General features: G+C 40.0%; 1 protein-coding gene across 1 annotated transcript; it reads right to left on the bottom strand.

Moving 5' to 3' along the window:
• Positions 1-446: 446 nt before the first annotated feature.
• LOC147612501 (uncharacterized) lies at positions 447-5959 on the bottom strand. Its single transcript, XM_086782821.1, has 3 exons — positions 5879-5959; positions 739-972; positions 447-646 (listed from the first exon to the last, which is right to left on the bottom strand). The coding sequence occupies exons 2-3, from the start codon at positions 952-954 to the stop codon at positions 521-523; spliced, it is 342 nt and encodes a 113-aa protein (XP_086638947.1). The 5' UTR covers positions 955-972; positions 5879-5959; the 3' UTR covers positions 447-520.
• Between the last annotated feature and the right edge of the window lie 9059 nt (positions 5960-15018).

The raw sequence follows: 15018 nt of genomic DNA, 5'->3' as shown, positions 1-15018 counted from the left end.
GTACCGGCGCTATTTAACGGGGTCTAAAAAAGCCTCGTCATCGGTATAAGCGCCAGTATAAGCGCCGAAACCGTAGCGTCGGTATAAGTGTCGGGTGTTAATACCGGCGCATATAACGGCGCCTATACCGACGCTCACCGGGGGTAATACCGACGCTTAAACAGGCATATATACCGGTTCATATACCGACGGATAAACCGGCGTCTATATCGGATCATATACCGAGGCGTAAACCGGCGTCTATACCAATGTATATACCGACTCTGGTACCGGGGCATATACCGACGCTGTAGCAGAAATTTTTTTTTGGGCAGAATAGTGCTGCCTGGCTGTTGCCTAGCTGCCTGCAATGAGCAGGATCAACAACAGCAAACAGACAGCACCATTCTGTCTACAATAAAGCACAAAAACAACCGTGCTCGTTTGCATATTTTCCTGATCGACAAACAAGAAATTAAATTAAACATTAATACTCAAGAATGTTTTGATCATATTTCATTAGTTTGAAGGTCATCTTACATCATGGTAATGCCTCCCAATTGATGGTCTCTCCTTCTTCTTCAAGCATCTCAAACAAGGCCACAAGGCCATGTTTGTGAGCGTACTTCTCCTCTCGCCTACTTGGTGGGCGATTCATGGCCAACTCCTGCACACACGATTAACAATTATAACTTTTAGAAATCAACATTTAGCCCACATACATACATTTAAATAAATAAAATTGCTACAAACACTTACGAATTCATGGCGCATGGTTTCGTAACCACCACTCCCGAGATGAGAAGCCCCTACTGTTTGGAGTCTTGCCCTTGCCGCCTCTCTTTGTTGTTGAAACCTGTCTGGTGTCTCGGTGAGCTCCTGAGCAATGGCTGCCCACTCCCTGTCATCTAGCCAAACAGGTTTCTCCTTCCCCTCTCTGAATGCGTCCCTCGCCTCTGACCTACGATGCCCCATCAAAATGCGAGCTGTATACTGTATCCACTCATTAGAGACGACATTCATAGGGTCAGATGGCTGGAACTCTTGCTTTATCTTTGTGTTTATATAATTTTTCTTCCCCTTGTCTTGCTGATCCCATTTAGTCATGACAGAGTCATGAAACTGTATAGTGCACAATTGTTGAATGCGTGTCTTCATTGCCTTCCCTGCACTATCCATTATTGGTGCCCCATCCCTAATTGTGTAAATCTTGCTGTTGTCATGGTCATGTGCACCCCAGGGAGTGGAAGGTGACCCTATGGGTGTGCTATCAACAGATGAGAGCGAAGGACGACGCTCACGTGGTGGTGGTGTCACAGCATCTGTGGCACTACCACCACAACAACCTCCCCCTGAAGACCTACTACGTGAGCGCCGTCTATGTGAAGAGGTGGTAGATCGAGCTGTAAGAGGAGTGGAAGGCTGTGTGGTATGAGGTGTGGGAGCTGCTGTCGTACCCACGGGTGTGGGAACTGGCGTCGGGAAGCCAGATGGTGAGGCAGATGTCCCTGCTCCAGAACCCCAATAACTCTGAGCCATGGCTCTCTGCTCTGGAGTCATGGACGAAAGAAAACCATATAACTGCTGGGGACTCATGCCCTGCGGTGTAGGATTAAATGAGAAATCTGGACTGTAGTCGTAGGGCGGTGAGTCACCCATGGCCTGTTGGACAAAAAACCATATGACAAACTTGTACGGAATGAAAATTACACGGTAAACAATGAATGAAAGAACCATAAGATAAACATTAACAATGATAAACAACATTGGTAAAACTATATCAACTTGCTCCTACAGTAGTGATTATGATGGTAAACATTAACAATGGTAAACAATGACCTTCAATGTCATAAAACCATTACAAATATGTCATAACTATTTGCATAATCATTAAGATACATCATTTTAAAAATCATTATCTATTCTATCATCCTCATTAAGATCAGTAGCCCCAAAGAGATCTATGTCTATGTACATTTCAGCATCCTCATCATTAAAAGTCCCTTGATGAAGGATGTCTTCATCATCTATGTCTTCTTCCTCAACTTGTTTTTCAGCTTCCTTGGTTTGCACCTCTTCATTTGGATCTTGCTCTAGTTGCTCCTCTTCATTTGCTTGCTCCTCTTCATTGTTGATATCGGCTTGTTCTTGCTGCTCTCCATTACCCTGTGCATCCACATCACCTTGTTGTAGCTCAAATTCTTCAAAAATTTGCTTACTGCGGGGGGCGACTTGAACCACAAACAGCCAGCGTGGATCTTTTGGATCCGCTTTAAAGACAACCTGCTCACAATGCTCTGGGCGCACAAAAGTATCTTGCTGATCGGTCCATACCTTTGTGGAGTCCACTTGGATGAGGCCACTCTTGTCTCTACGTACAGTTGCATGTGGCCCATTCATGATTACCTTGAACCACTTCACATCAAAGATAAACAACTCAAAACTTCTGAAGCCAACCTTTAATATATCTTGAATGGTTCCAAAGTAATCAAGCATTCCAGTAATTGTGTTATCATCACTTGCACTTGCACGACTTTCTTGAACAAACTGTGCTGTGACACCACAATCAAAGGTTGCTCTTCTTTGGTCTATTCGTTCTACTCGAAAATGACGTCCATGTGACCAAAACGCCCCATATTTGTGATACTACAAATAGCACAAAAAGTTTGTTGATGGAGAATCAAACACAGAGACATGTAGAGAAAAAAATGAGAGACATGTAGAACTTAAACACTTACATGCCAATCGCATCCTTTTGTAAGCTCCTCCTCCTCCTCTGTTATAGGTAAACCAGCACGTTTGGCTTCTAAAATTGTAGCTTCTAGCCATCTACCTGTGGGAAAGTCCGGAAGAGCTTGCATACCTTCTGGATATGGGAGATTTCTTGTAGTGCGATTCCTTCTGAAACTTAAACGATCTTGTACTCGCTGTCGCTTGAGAGCTTCATATGTCTCAATCCACTTCTCCATTACATGAGAGTTCAAGATGCAAAATTTGTTGATTTTTTCTCTCAAAGTGTTATCCATCTTTCTCTTAATGCCTTGGCCTTGAGGTTCCTCACCAATGACTCGCCTGTTGGACTCTTGAGACCATAGTCGAGATATCTCTGGATCTGAGGAACTTAAATATTCAGTGATGTAAACAAGGGACTCTTGTATCAGCCACCCTTCTGACATACTACCCTCTGGGCGAGCCATTTGGCGAACAAATCCCTTTAATGTCTTCATAAACCTCTCCAAAAAGAACATCCATCTTGAATGGACTGTTCCAGCAACTGCAACCTCATCTACAACATGAACTAGCAGATGCATCTGGATTGTTAATAAACTTGTAGGGAAAAACTTCTCTACCATGCAGACTGCCTCTATGGAGTTTAAACGCGCTGTCTCTAAAGTGTCTCTCTTTATCTCTTTTGAAGAAATCCAGCGCACCAATGTGCCAATCTTATAGATAGTAGCTCTAATGTCTTCAGTGAGGCAATCTTTTATTGCTATGGGTAGCACAAATTGTAGAAACTTGTGCCAATCATGACTCTTGAGACCACTAAGATCATCATCCTTTGTAAATGCACTTTTCAAGCAATGCATACAACCTGTAGGAGTCCGAAACTCTGAAATTGTCCTCTTGACTTGTTGTTCCTCCATCTTGCTAAAAACCCATGGGGCTCTTGGAAGTAGCACCTTTCCATTGGGTCTAGTGCGAGCCCACAACTCTTGCATACAACCAATCTCTTCCAAGTCATCCCTTTGGCCTTTAGTATCCTTTTTTCCTGTCATGGTCTTCCACAGAATGTCAGCTACATTCTTGAAAATATGCATCGGGTCAAGCAAATGGTTTATAAGGAGATCACCCCAATAGGGGAGTTGGTGAAAGATAGAGAGCCTCTTCATCCCAGGACATGCCAAGTTGCCACATTCCTCCCATTTGATCTTCCAATCGCTTGCCTTCAATGCACTTGGAGGAGGTCTTCCTAGATTACCATCCCGCAATTCATGATTTTCTGGAAGATACCTAACATGTCCTTGGTAGACATTCTTTCGTAATGCTTTTGAGTATCTTGAATCAAGTCGAGGACCACATACAGGACATGCATTGTAACCCGATATAGACAAACCTGAGAATTCTCCATAGCCAGGCCAATCATGCATTGTCCACATGAGAATACCTTGCACAGTTGTAAGTCTTTGGCCACTCTGCTGCTTTGACATGTCCTTCACTTCAATTCCGTTCCACAAGGTGCGTAACTCATCAATAAGTGGTGCCAAATATACATCCATGTTCTTCACCTTGTACTTTCCTGGAACTATTCATGAGAGCAACAGATGACCTTTCTTTATTGCTAACCATGGCGGAAGATTATAATTCACAAGGCAAACAGGCCATGTGCTCCATGAAGAGCTCCTTAAACCAAAAGGGTTTACACCATCCATTGCTAGGCCAAGACGGAGGTTTCTAGGTTCTTCCTTAAAAGCCGGCCATTTCTCTTCAATGTGTCTCCATGCGGGTGAGTCAGCAGGCACACGCATCACTTCATCTGTGGATCGAGTTGTGGCATGCCATGTCATCAAGCTTGCTATTGATTTGCACCTGAACATGCCTTATGCACACGCTCTATGCATAAGCCTTATGCATAAGCTCTATGCATAAGCCATATGCATAAGCCATATGCATAAGTCTTATGCATACGCTCTATGCATAAGTCTTATGCATACGCTCTATGCAAGACTTATGCATAAGCTCTATGCTATATGCCTTATGCACTATGCTAACCCTTAATCCCTTTCACATAAGCCTTATGCAGACGCTCTATGCAATTACGCTTTATGCATAAGCCTTATGCACACGCTCTATGCATAAGCCTTCTGCATAAGCCATATGCATAAGTCTACCTGCGTACGCTCTATGCATAAGCCATATGCATAAGTCATATGCATAAGTCTTATGCATACGCTCTATGCATAAGTCTTATGCATACGCTCTATGCAAGACTTATGCATAAGCTCTATGCATAAGCTCTATGCTATATGCCTTATGCACTATTATGCTAACCCTTAATCCCTTTCACATAAGCCTTATGCACACGCTCTATGCAATTACGCTCTATGCAATTACGCTCTATGCATAAGCCTTATGCACACGCTCTATGCATAAGCCTTATGCATAAGCTCTATGCATAAGCCATATGCATAAGTCTTATGCGTACGCTCTATGCATAAGCCATATGCATAAACTCTATGCATAAGTCATATGCATAAGTCTTATGCATACGCTCTATGCATAAGTCTCTTGCACACGCTCTATGCAAGACTTATGCATAAGCTCTATGCATAAGCTCTATGCTATATGCCTTATGCACTATTATGCTAACCCTTAATCCCTTTCACATAAGCCTTATGAACACGCTCTATGCAATTACGCTCTATGCAATTACGCTATATGCATAAGCCTTATGCACACGCTCTATGCATAAGTCTTATGCACAAGCTCTATGCATAAGCCATATGCATAAGTCTTATGCGTACGCTCTATGCATAAGGCATATGCATAAACTCTATGCATAAGTCATATGCATAAGTCTTATGCATACGCTCTATGCATAAGTCTCTTGCATACGCTCTATGCAAGACTTATGCATAAGCTCTATGCATAAGCTCTATGCTATATGCCTTATGCACTATGCTAACCCTTAATCCCATCACCCAATGGTGTAATAAACATGATCTTGTTTTACGTACATGGATAATAGAGATTGCAAGCTTATTATAGGTTTTATGCATAGATATTAAATTAATCCTATGTGTAAGCTTACAAGAACCCAAAACTAACCCTAAACCATAAAACAGGGATGGAAAAATTCATAGAAAATAGCATAAACAAGAAAAATCGAAAGAGGATCTACCTCTTTTTTGCAAAGCTGAAGGAGAGGATTGGTGAAAGATTGGTGAGGTGAAAGAGCTGCAAAACAAAATATTAAACAAACTAATTAGTAAATTAAACACAAGAAAAAGAACTAATACAAAACCCTAAAATCTCTATGCATGCATTAGGAGATCTATGCATACATAGAGAGCTCTCAACATGTATAGAGAGCCAAAAAAACACAAAACCCTAAACGTCCTAATTCTTAAATTAAAAACTAAAAGCAATTGCAATAACATGTTAGGAGAAGGAGAAGAGGAGAAAAGAAGAAAGAAGGAGAAAAGAGGAGAGAGAAAAAAAGAGGAGAGAGAGAGAAAGAGAAGAGGGAGAGAAAGCACCTTCTTCGCTTGTACTTGCGCTTCTTCTGCGAAAAAACCAGAAAATAGGCTCTCGGCTGTGAAAAACTTACGAGCGCCGGTATATGCTACGGAATATGCGTCGGAATATACGTCGGTATATGCTGCGGAATATGCGTCGGTATAGGCATCGGAATAAGCGTCGGTATAGGCGTCGATATACGCGACGGGACACGAAAATTTAAAAAAAACCCGCCATGCTTGTCTCCTCCAACATGACGACGGACATACCGACGTTCGACATTTGCGTCGGTATTTTGGCGTCGGTATGTCCTCAAGCTCTTGTAGTGCATACTATATTTAAGGATAAAGGATTAGCATTAATCCATTTAAATAATATGAACCACTAGAAGCTTGGTTTTAAGAAAAAACCATTGATTAAATTGCTTCCCAAGCATTAGAGAGGTTGGGAAGAATATTACCATTGAAAAAGATAGAAAAACACCATTGATTTAGGCTTACCCTTGGATTTTGGCTTGATTCTTTAGAGAGAAGTGAAGCCCACAAGAGAAAGCTTGGCCACCAAGATGAATAGGGTAATCTCCAAGAGAGGATGAAGATTAGTGAAGCTCCAAAGCATCCCAAGAAGAGGAAAAATAGAGGGATAATAAAATTACACTAATTTAAAGATTATAATGGCATGTAAATACACAAAGTTGATATTACAAAGGAATGAGGGTCTATTTCAAGGTGAGGGAGGCCACCAACCAAGTCCAACTGGGATCTAGGGGCTTCTAGCTCCAGTTTGATTCATTTTGGACAAGTTTTAGACTAATTTGGCTCACTTTTTTTATTTGGTTTGAAGGAGGAGAGAGGAGAGATGAAAATATCTCATTTTTTTGAATTAAAAATGTCCCCCTTGATGTGATTTCTAGGCGCCTCCTTCATGAGCCCTTCTCCCCATTCTGAGGTGTCAAAATTTCCATTTTTAAACTAAAAAAACCCATTTTTTAACTAATAAACCCAGTACTAGTCAACTCTTCATCTTATGTGATAATTTACTCATTTTTGGGTAATTTTCTTTTATTCTTTGCCTTTTTCTTATTCCAACACTTGGATTAACCTTATTGGCTCTTTTTGAACTTAATCAATTTTTTTTGAAATTATATACCCCTAGGCCAAGATGTCTAATACACATTTTCACTTAATTTCTAATGCACATTGGAAAATTATTTTTAAGATTCTGTTTCAGGGGTGATATCTTCCTATTGACTTGGAGAAAATACTTATCCAAAAATATTTCAAAACTATATTACCTCTCTCTAGATCAAAAACAAGAGAAAATAATATTTTCTTGCATTCTAAATTAGGATATGATTACAAAGACTGAAGGGGACATTCTTACACCTTTACATCTCAAAAGATGGAGGGAGGAATATTACATCCTACCCCACTTAAAAAATGCGAGATGTCCTCATCTCGCCCACAGCAGCAGAAGCAGCAACTGGAGAATAATCTCTTTCATTGATTTCTTCTTTGATTACTTCAAGCGTTACTGCCTTGGAAGTAGATGGCTGGTTTGGGAACTTCTCTCTTTGATTTCCCTAATTCTTAGATTGAGGTCTTGCATTACTTTACAGCATTGAAGTTGAGGGTTGGTTAGGGAGTCTACCTCTGGGGTTTCCCTGATTTTGACGGGAAGGACCTTGATTACTCTGGAAGGATGGAGTTGGAATGTGGAATCTCGGTCCTTGACTTCCTTGTCCTGAAAACCTTGATCCAAAAAGAGTCGGGAAATTCATACTATGATGATCATATCCTTGGTAGTTAAAGCATTTAATTCCTTTGTTCAAGGGTGGAACTTCGGAAGTTGAGTTCGAGGGAATTGCGTTATGAGGAAAAGGCCTTCCTTCCATTCTATAACTTCCCCTATCTTGGATTTAATGAGGACCTTGTTGTCTCTTAGGATGCAAAAAGTTGGAATCACCTTCCGAGGTTATGAATCTTTTGAAAGATGATGGTGTTGTCTTCAACAAGACCTTGACAACAAAGGCCTTGGTGAAATCCTTCGCCATTCACACTGCTTCAGCCATAGAAACTGGCTTAGCATTCTTCATCAGGGTATCCAAGGACTCGTTCATTCCCCGAATGAACCTAGCCATCAGCTGTTCTTCATCCACCAGTTTGGTGGTGAGTATTTGAGGAGGATAGTAAATGCTGAGTGATATTCCTCCATAGTTCGGCTTCCTTGGGTTAGCTCCAGGAACTCGTTCATCTTTTTCTCCAAAAAAGCCTAGAGGATAGAATCTCTTTCTGAGGTATGCTTTAAGATCATCCCATGTCTAGGTGTTCAGATCCAAGCGGTTCGTCTCATAGTGGTTTCTCCACGCTACTCTAGCTACGATCTTCAGCCTGGCAAGAGCCACCTTACTTTTTTCATTGTAACCAGTGACATCGAAGTGCTCTTCCATAGCTTCGATCCACTTCTCTAATGTTTATCCCAAGTTCTCTCTTTCACCTTTGAAAGGTCTAGGCTGAGATCTATGAAGAGATTTGCAAACATCTGGGTTGAGCTCTTCCTCATCACGTTGGGGGCTAACATTTCTTCCACAACAACCTCGATCCATGATCCTATCAATACGAAAATTCTTTGTTAAGTCCCTTTTCCCAACTTAACCAAGACACTCAGGTGAAAAGATCACTTCAAATCTGAAAGGAGTTAAACTTTAGATCCAACTTAACCAAGACACTCAGGTGAAAAGATCACTTCAAATCTGAAAGGAGTTAAACTTTAGATCCAACTGATTCTGGATTTTCTTAAAGTTTGGTCAACCCTCTCAGAATCCTTGGATAAAGATCCCTTCTATAGGAAGAAACATACAGAACTCATTATCAAAAAATAGTTCATTCATTTCTTTAACACAATAATGGACCATCAGACCAATAATTTCATCTGAACATTCTCCATAAGAATTTCAGTTATACAGGTTCTCAATTTGTTATTCCACAATTGGGTTTACTGGGCCCAAGATCAAGCTGTGAACAATCTTGTCAGCACGATCCACTAGCACGATTCACTAATCCCATTGTGATCTGCTGAAGGTTTTGATTGTCTACCAAGCTACCAACATCATTACTGGAATTCTCTCCATTCATCATCATCATGACTTATTCAACTCGTCAACCCAAATTCAAAAATCATCATCCTTCAATTCATCAATTTTTAACCAAAATTCTAAAATCATATCAACCAGCATTCAAAAAATCATCATCTAGGATAGCATTTTTGCTTATAACTTCAAGGTCTTAGATTCACTCGTATATATTGTCAGTAAAGAGCTGCAGTATACCTACCGTATATACGAATGGTCATGGTCCTTGGTGTTATAAGACAAATGTCATCATATTTAGGCCTCAAGCAAGTTAGGGACTCTACATAATTGCGGTACTTCCATCTAAAACCCAATTTCTAATCTATGAATTTCCATTATGAATATCAATTCGTATGCATTTCAACTCACAATTACAATCTTTCATTTGGTAACTCATAAATTTTTGACATTCCTTACTTCTTGGTTTATCAACTTCAACCAAATTGCTCTGATACCAGCTCTAAGATCATGCCCTCTCTACGCATCAGATTCTAGAGTGCTAGCACTGAAAGTAGCAACCTTGCATGTAGGGCAAAGCTTCCCACTGGGGGCCTCGCCCACGAATGTCTGGACAAGAGAATAATCTGCGGCTCTTCCAAAACTGAACCTAGGAAAAAACTTTCCTCGCCCAGAAAGCATAGGCGATTCATCTAGGAAAAATCTTCTAACGTAGTCAAGGGCCTTAACTAACGTTTGTATTCTGACCGAACCCGCAGGTCACATGGCTGAATCAAAGGAGGAACTTGCACTTGGTTCATAGAGACCAACACTTTTTTCCCCATCAAAGAGGCACAGCCATTGATTCTTTTCCATAGAACAAGGATTATCCACAGTGACTTACTTCAACTATCGTCACTTGAACAGAATTGAATTGTATTATAGGAATCTATCAGTCCAGCCTAACCCCATCCAATCCCATGGGTTAGCCAACCACCCAACCACTGTATTGATAGGATCCATTGTAAAAAATTGGTTATGTTTTGTCCCAGGTACCAAGGAAAAGAGTTCCCATGCCCCCTAGCCGGCTCTCATGCAAAATTTAAATAGACACACCACTTACACACCCAATAGGAAATTGCCTTTTCTTAGACTCAACTATTTCCAAAATAGCATTGTAATAAAACCATGGTGTTTGCATCCTAACCCTCATTATTCCATTTCCAAGTCCAATTTCTAACTTTTCCACTTTCCAATCATAAAGTCTGATTTTAGTCATTCCTTCCTTAGCATACCTATGGCATCATCGGCAATCAAAACGCTCACCACCTGGTCAGTCCCTCTAGGCTCACCTAGTACTTCACTCAGGGGCCTTTTCAATAGTTCCTAGCCCATAGTACCCAGGAATATAATCTCATAAAATCCATATGAACTCTGTGTTGAAGATCAACTATATTAATCAACAAGATCCATGTAAAAGAGCCATGAACTCATCCGTTGAAGACCAGCAAGGTCAATCAACCGGATCCATGCCAATATTTAGAAAAGATCTCCAACTCATTTTTCTTCCTCGTCACAAGCATGGGTATCTAAGACGACCGAGAGCTCGAGAACCATATGGTCAGCACCCTCTAGGCTCCACGTCACCTAGCGCTTCACTCATAGGCCACTTCCTTGGTCTCTCATACACCATACCGGAAGCTCACCATTTTAATGAATCATTTCCATAATTCTCATAAATTGAATAACTCTAGAAAATTTATACATAACCTCCTTTATTTTTCTGACAATTGAATAATACTCAAAACTCCACTTTTAGCATAAAATCTATTATGCAAAATTTCATTCTCTAATGATATAAATGTTTCCACCCACCAAGTCCAACTGGGATCTAGAGGCTTCCAGCTCCAGTTTGATCCATTTTGGACGAGTTTTATACTAGTTTGGCTCACTTTTTTAATTTGGTTTGAAGGAGGAGAGAGGAGAGATGAAAATATCTCATTTTTTTGAGTTAGACTTCTTTGGATGAGAGGTCAAAGAAGATAGTGAGCAAGCTCCAATGTCACAAGAGGATGAAACCTTGCAACAAAGAGAGGCAAGCACCCCTTTGTATGAGGGATGTTTGTACTCCACACTACGAGAAAACTTGGAGCTATTGAACTTGCAAAAAACTTATGGATGGAGTGATGCAAGTGTCACAAGACTTCTTTGGTAAGATCGCTTCATTCTATTGAAAATATTTCATGTTCTATATACTCTCCTTGGTAATATTTTGACATATGATTTCTTACCCTATGTTGTAGGCTTCTCAAGAAGATTCTTCCCCCTCAAAATCTATTATCAAACTCACGAGATGGGTGTCATAAAATGCTCTCTATGCTAGGTATGTATTACACAAAAATACATGTATGCCACCCCAATTATTGCAGGGATTAATAAAGATGCAACACAATGTCTACAATGTGGGGAGAGCTGCTATAGGGATGATTTGCAAAAGGATATAAAGTTCCCCAAAAGGTTATGAGACACTTTCCTATCATTCCTCGCATCCAACACATGTTTAAATGTAAGGGGATTGCAGAACTCATGACATGGCATGCTACTCATTGTGCTCGATCGAGGGCATCATGAGGATCGTAGTTGATTCACCGGCATCATGGAAACATGTGGAGCATCAATGGCCAGAGTTTAAAGATGAGCCCGTCACTTACGTCTTGGCTTGGGCATGGATGGTGTTAACCCATTTGGCTTCAAGTCCACATCATGGTCTACTTGGCCTATTGTATTGGTGAATTACAACCTCCCTCCATGGGTGGAAATCAAGAAAGGTCATATCATGCTTGCTCTCCTTGTATCAAGAAAGTATAAGGTGGAAACATGGATTTGTACCTCGAGCCTTTGATTGAGGATCTTGAGACACTATGGCAAGGTATCAAAGTACATGACATTTCAAGGCCAATATATAGGCATGAGGCGGAGGTGAAAGAAGTTTTGCTTTGGACGATGCATGACTATCTCGGATTCTTGGAGTGCTCAGGTACCTACTTGAATCTTATATGCATAAGGCTTTAGCCTTTAAACTTTAAGTGTATATCTCTATCTTAATCATCTCAATTTTAAATTAGGTTTGGCAACCTCATGACATCATGCATATCTCATTTGTGGACCATCACTTGTTTCGGGAAGGCCCTCTACACTTAATAAGGTGGTGTATGACAAACATCATCGATTTCTCCCTCCTTCACATCCCAAGTATGTGTCACATAATGTCTCACCACTTGTGATGAGAGGTAGAGATTGGTTAAAGTCATGGAGAAGCACTCCCAATCCACCACCAAATGGGATGTCTAGACACTCAATCTTCTTTAGACTTCCATATTGGTGTGACATGAAGACTAATCATCTCTTAGATCCCATGCATATCTTCAAGAATGTGGAAACAAATATTTGGGACCATTTAATTTTGGTAAAAGAGATACAAAGGATGCAAGGGATGACTTTCAAAACATTGGACACCTTCAAAGTGCATGGCCAATTGAAAGTGAGAGTGGAAAAATAGTCCTACCATAGGCACCATGGGTTTAACCAAGAGGGAGCACAATAAGGTGAAAAGTGAGAGTGGAAAAATAGTCCTACCAAAGGCACCATGGGTATTAACCAAGAGGGAGCACAATAAGGTGAAAAGTGTGATCACCTCTTTTCGTATACCCAATAGGAGTAATGTATTCATTGAACGGTGCCTTCACAAAGACCAAAAAGAAAGGTGAGGAACAATTATATGGCCTCAAGACACATGATTGGCAAAAGATATTATAGGTATATAAATATTCACTTTTTCATTTTCTCTTTATGGTACAAAAAGATGAGAGAGGCTATTTACAAAATGGGAAGCTTGGTGAGGTGTAAACCTTCTCTTTAAATCAATAAGTTATATTTCTTATTTGGAATTCTCATGCGTTCACAAGTTATGTATTGGTAAAATAGTACACATAATTGCTATTTATGTAGGTACATATCCTTAAAGGAGATAGATCCTATATCCATTGAGATGGCTCATCTCAATGCTATTGAGACAGTGTGTATGATCAAGGATAACTTTTTTAGAATAATTCTCTCACTAGCCAATTACATATTGTGGTGCATTTGGTTGATGAAGTGGCGTTATGTGGTGATGTTCATGTTCGATGGATGTTTTTTCTTGAAAGGTTCATGAAAATCTTAAAGGACTTTGTTAGACAAAGAGAAAGGCCAAAAGCAATCATGATAGAGGGATGATTGATGCAAGAGTCTCTTATGTATATCGCAAAACATCCATCTTGCATAGATCCTTCCATGCCATGATTGTGGAGCAATGAGGAGGATGACCGACTAATCACTAATGTGCCTCAAGAAAAAGGAAGGCAACGAAGACTAGATGAAGCATTATGCCACAAGGTGAATACATTCTGCATTCTAAATAGTCCCATCATGGAGAAGTGGATTGGGATATACAAGGATGCAATTAATAGATGAAAGAATGAGAGAAGATCTTTCAGAAGAGCAAATAAACGCTTCCCATTCCCACCTAGCTTGGAACCTCTACCAAATGTGATCAATATAGAATGGCTTCATATGGCAATATCAATGGCATCGCAAAATGGAGAGATGAGCTTCAAAAACTAAACAAAACATGCTTCTTCTTCTGTCAAACCAACATACTTGCAGATTTCTGGATGCAAGAGGATGTGACCCTCAAGTAAGTACATTCTTCATCTCTATCTCACGTATGTACCTTGTTTAATGCACTATACTAAATGTCATGCTTTTGTTTAATGTTAGTACAAATTATATAATGCAATATGGTCAGAGGGGAGGCACTTTTGCACAAAAGCGTGTCGATTCTAAAAGAAACACATTTGATTATGGGGTGATGATAACTTTTGAGCAATAAAGTTGAGCTAGTAGACATGATACCAATGTCATAGAGGATAATCTTGAGTATTGTGAAACTAATCAGGATATTCTTGAGGTTGGATTTAGAGCATTTAGTCTATTCATCTTTGATGTCAAATGGTTCAAGGTGATATATAGAGGTGATCAAGCAACCATGAAGAAACATCCAAATGGGTTATTTCAAATTGATCCAACCAAGTTTTGGAATGATGAGAGATTTCTTCGTACTGCCTCAACACTGTCAACAGGTTAGTAACCCAGCCAATCCCAAATTAAATCTTGATGTAGTATAATAAAAGTGTAACCCATTTGATTTGTGATATTAGGTTGTATTTCACAATGATTAAATTGATCCAAAGTGGTGGTATGTTATACAAGTTTTCCTTCGTTCAAAATATATCTTTCAAGATCAAGATGTGGAGGCTGAATCTCTGGATGAGGTACAAGTACTACCTCAAATCAGCTCATTGGAAGAAGATGATGAAGAAAACATTTTGGATGGGGCCGATGAAGAGCATGAGGAGCATCAATCGGAAGAAGATGATGAGTCACCTATCAATCATGACAATGTGTCATTAGATCATGATAGTGATATTGATATTGATATGGAACCCCATATTTTCATTGAGCTTCCATTAGATATAGACATTGATGAAGCAACACATATGGATTTATTACAAGATGGGATAGATTCATGATCTTGACATTGTTTCGCTGCTCAAAAGTTTTCAACTATCTTTTTTTTTTGCTTGAAACATAGCTCCAAGGGTTTTAATGGATGTTTTTTAAAAACTATATATCAT

This window comes from Cibotium barometz, chromosome 45 (assembly GCF_041138505.1).
Source record: "Cibotium barometz isolate CiBa-2024 chromosome 45, ASM4113850v1, whole genome shotgun sequence".
In the NCBI taxonomy this organism is placed as follows: Eukaryota; Viridiplantae; Streptophyta; class Polypodiopsida; order Cyatheales; family Cibotiaceae; genus Cibotium; species Cibotium barometz.
This window is presented reverse-complemented; position numbering and strand designations above follow the sequence as displayed.

Bases quoted from the DNA above. Each gene is read 5' to 3' on its own strand.
- LOC147612501 (XM_086782821.1), bottom strand. From the start codon at position 954: ATGGGGCATCGTAGGTCAGAGGCGAGGGACGCATTCAGAGAGGGGAAG. The intron at 647-738 runs GTAAGTGTTTGT...TCGTGTGTGCAG, and splicing joins AAACCATGCGCCATGAATTC to GAGTTGGCCATGAATCGCCC.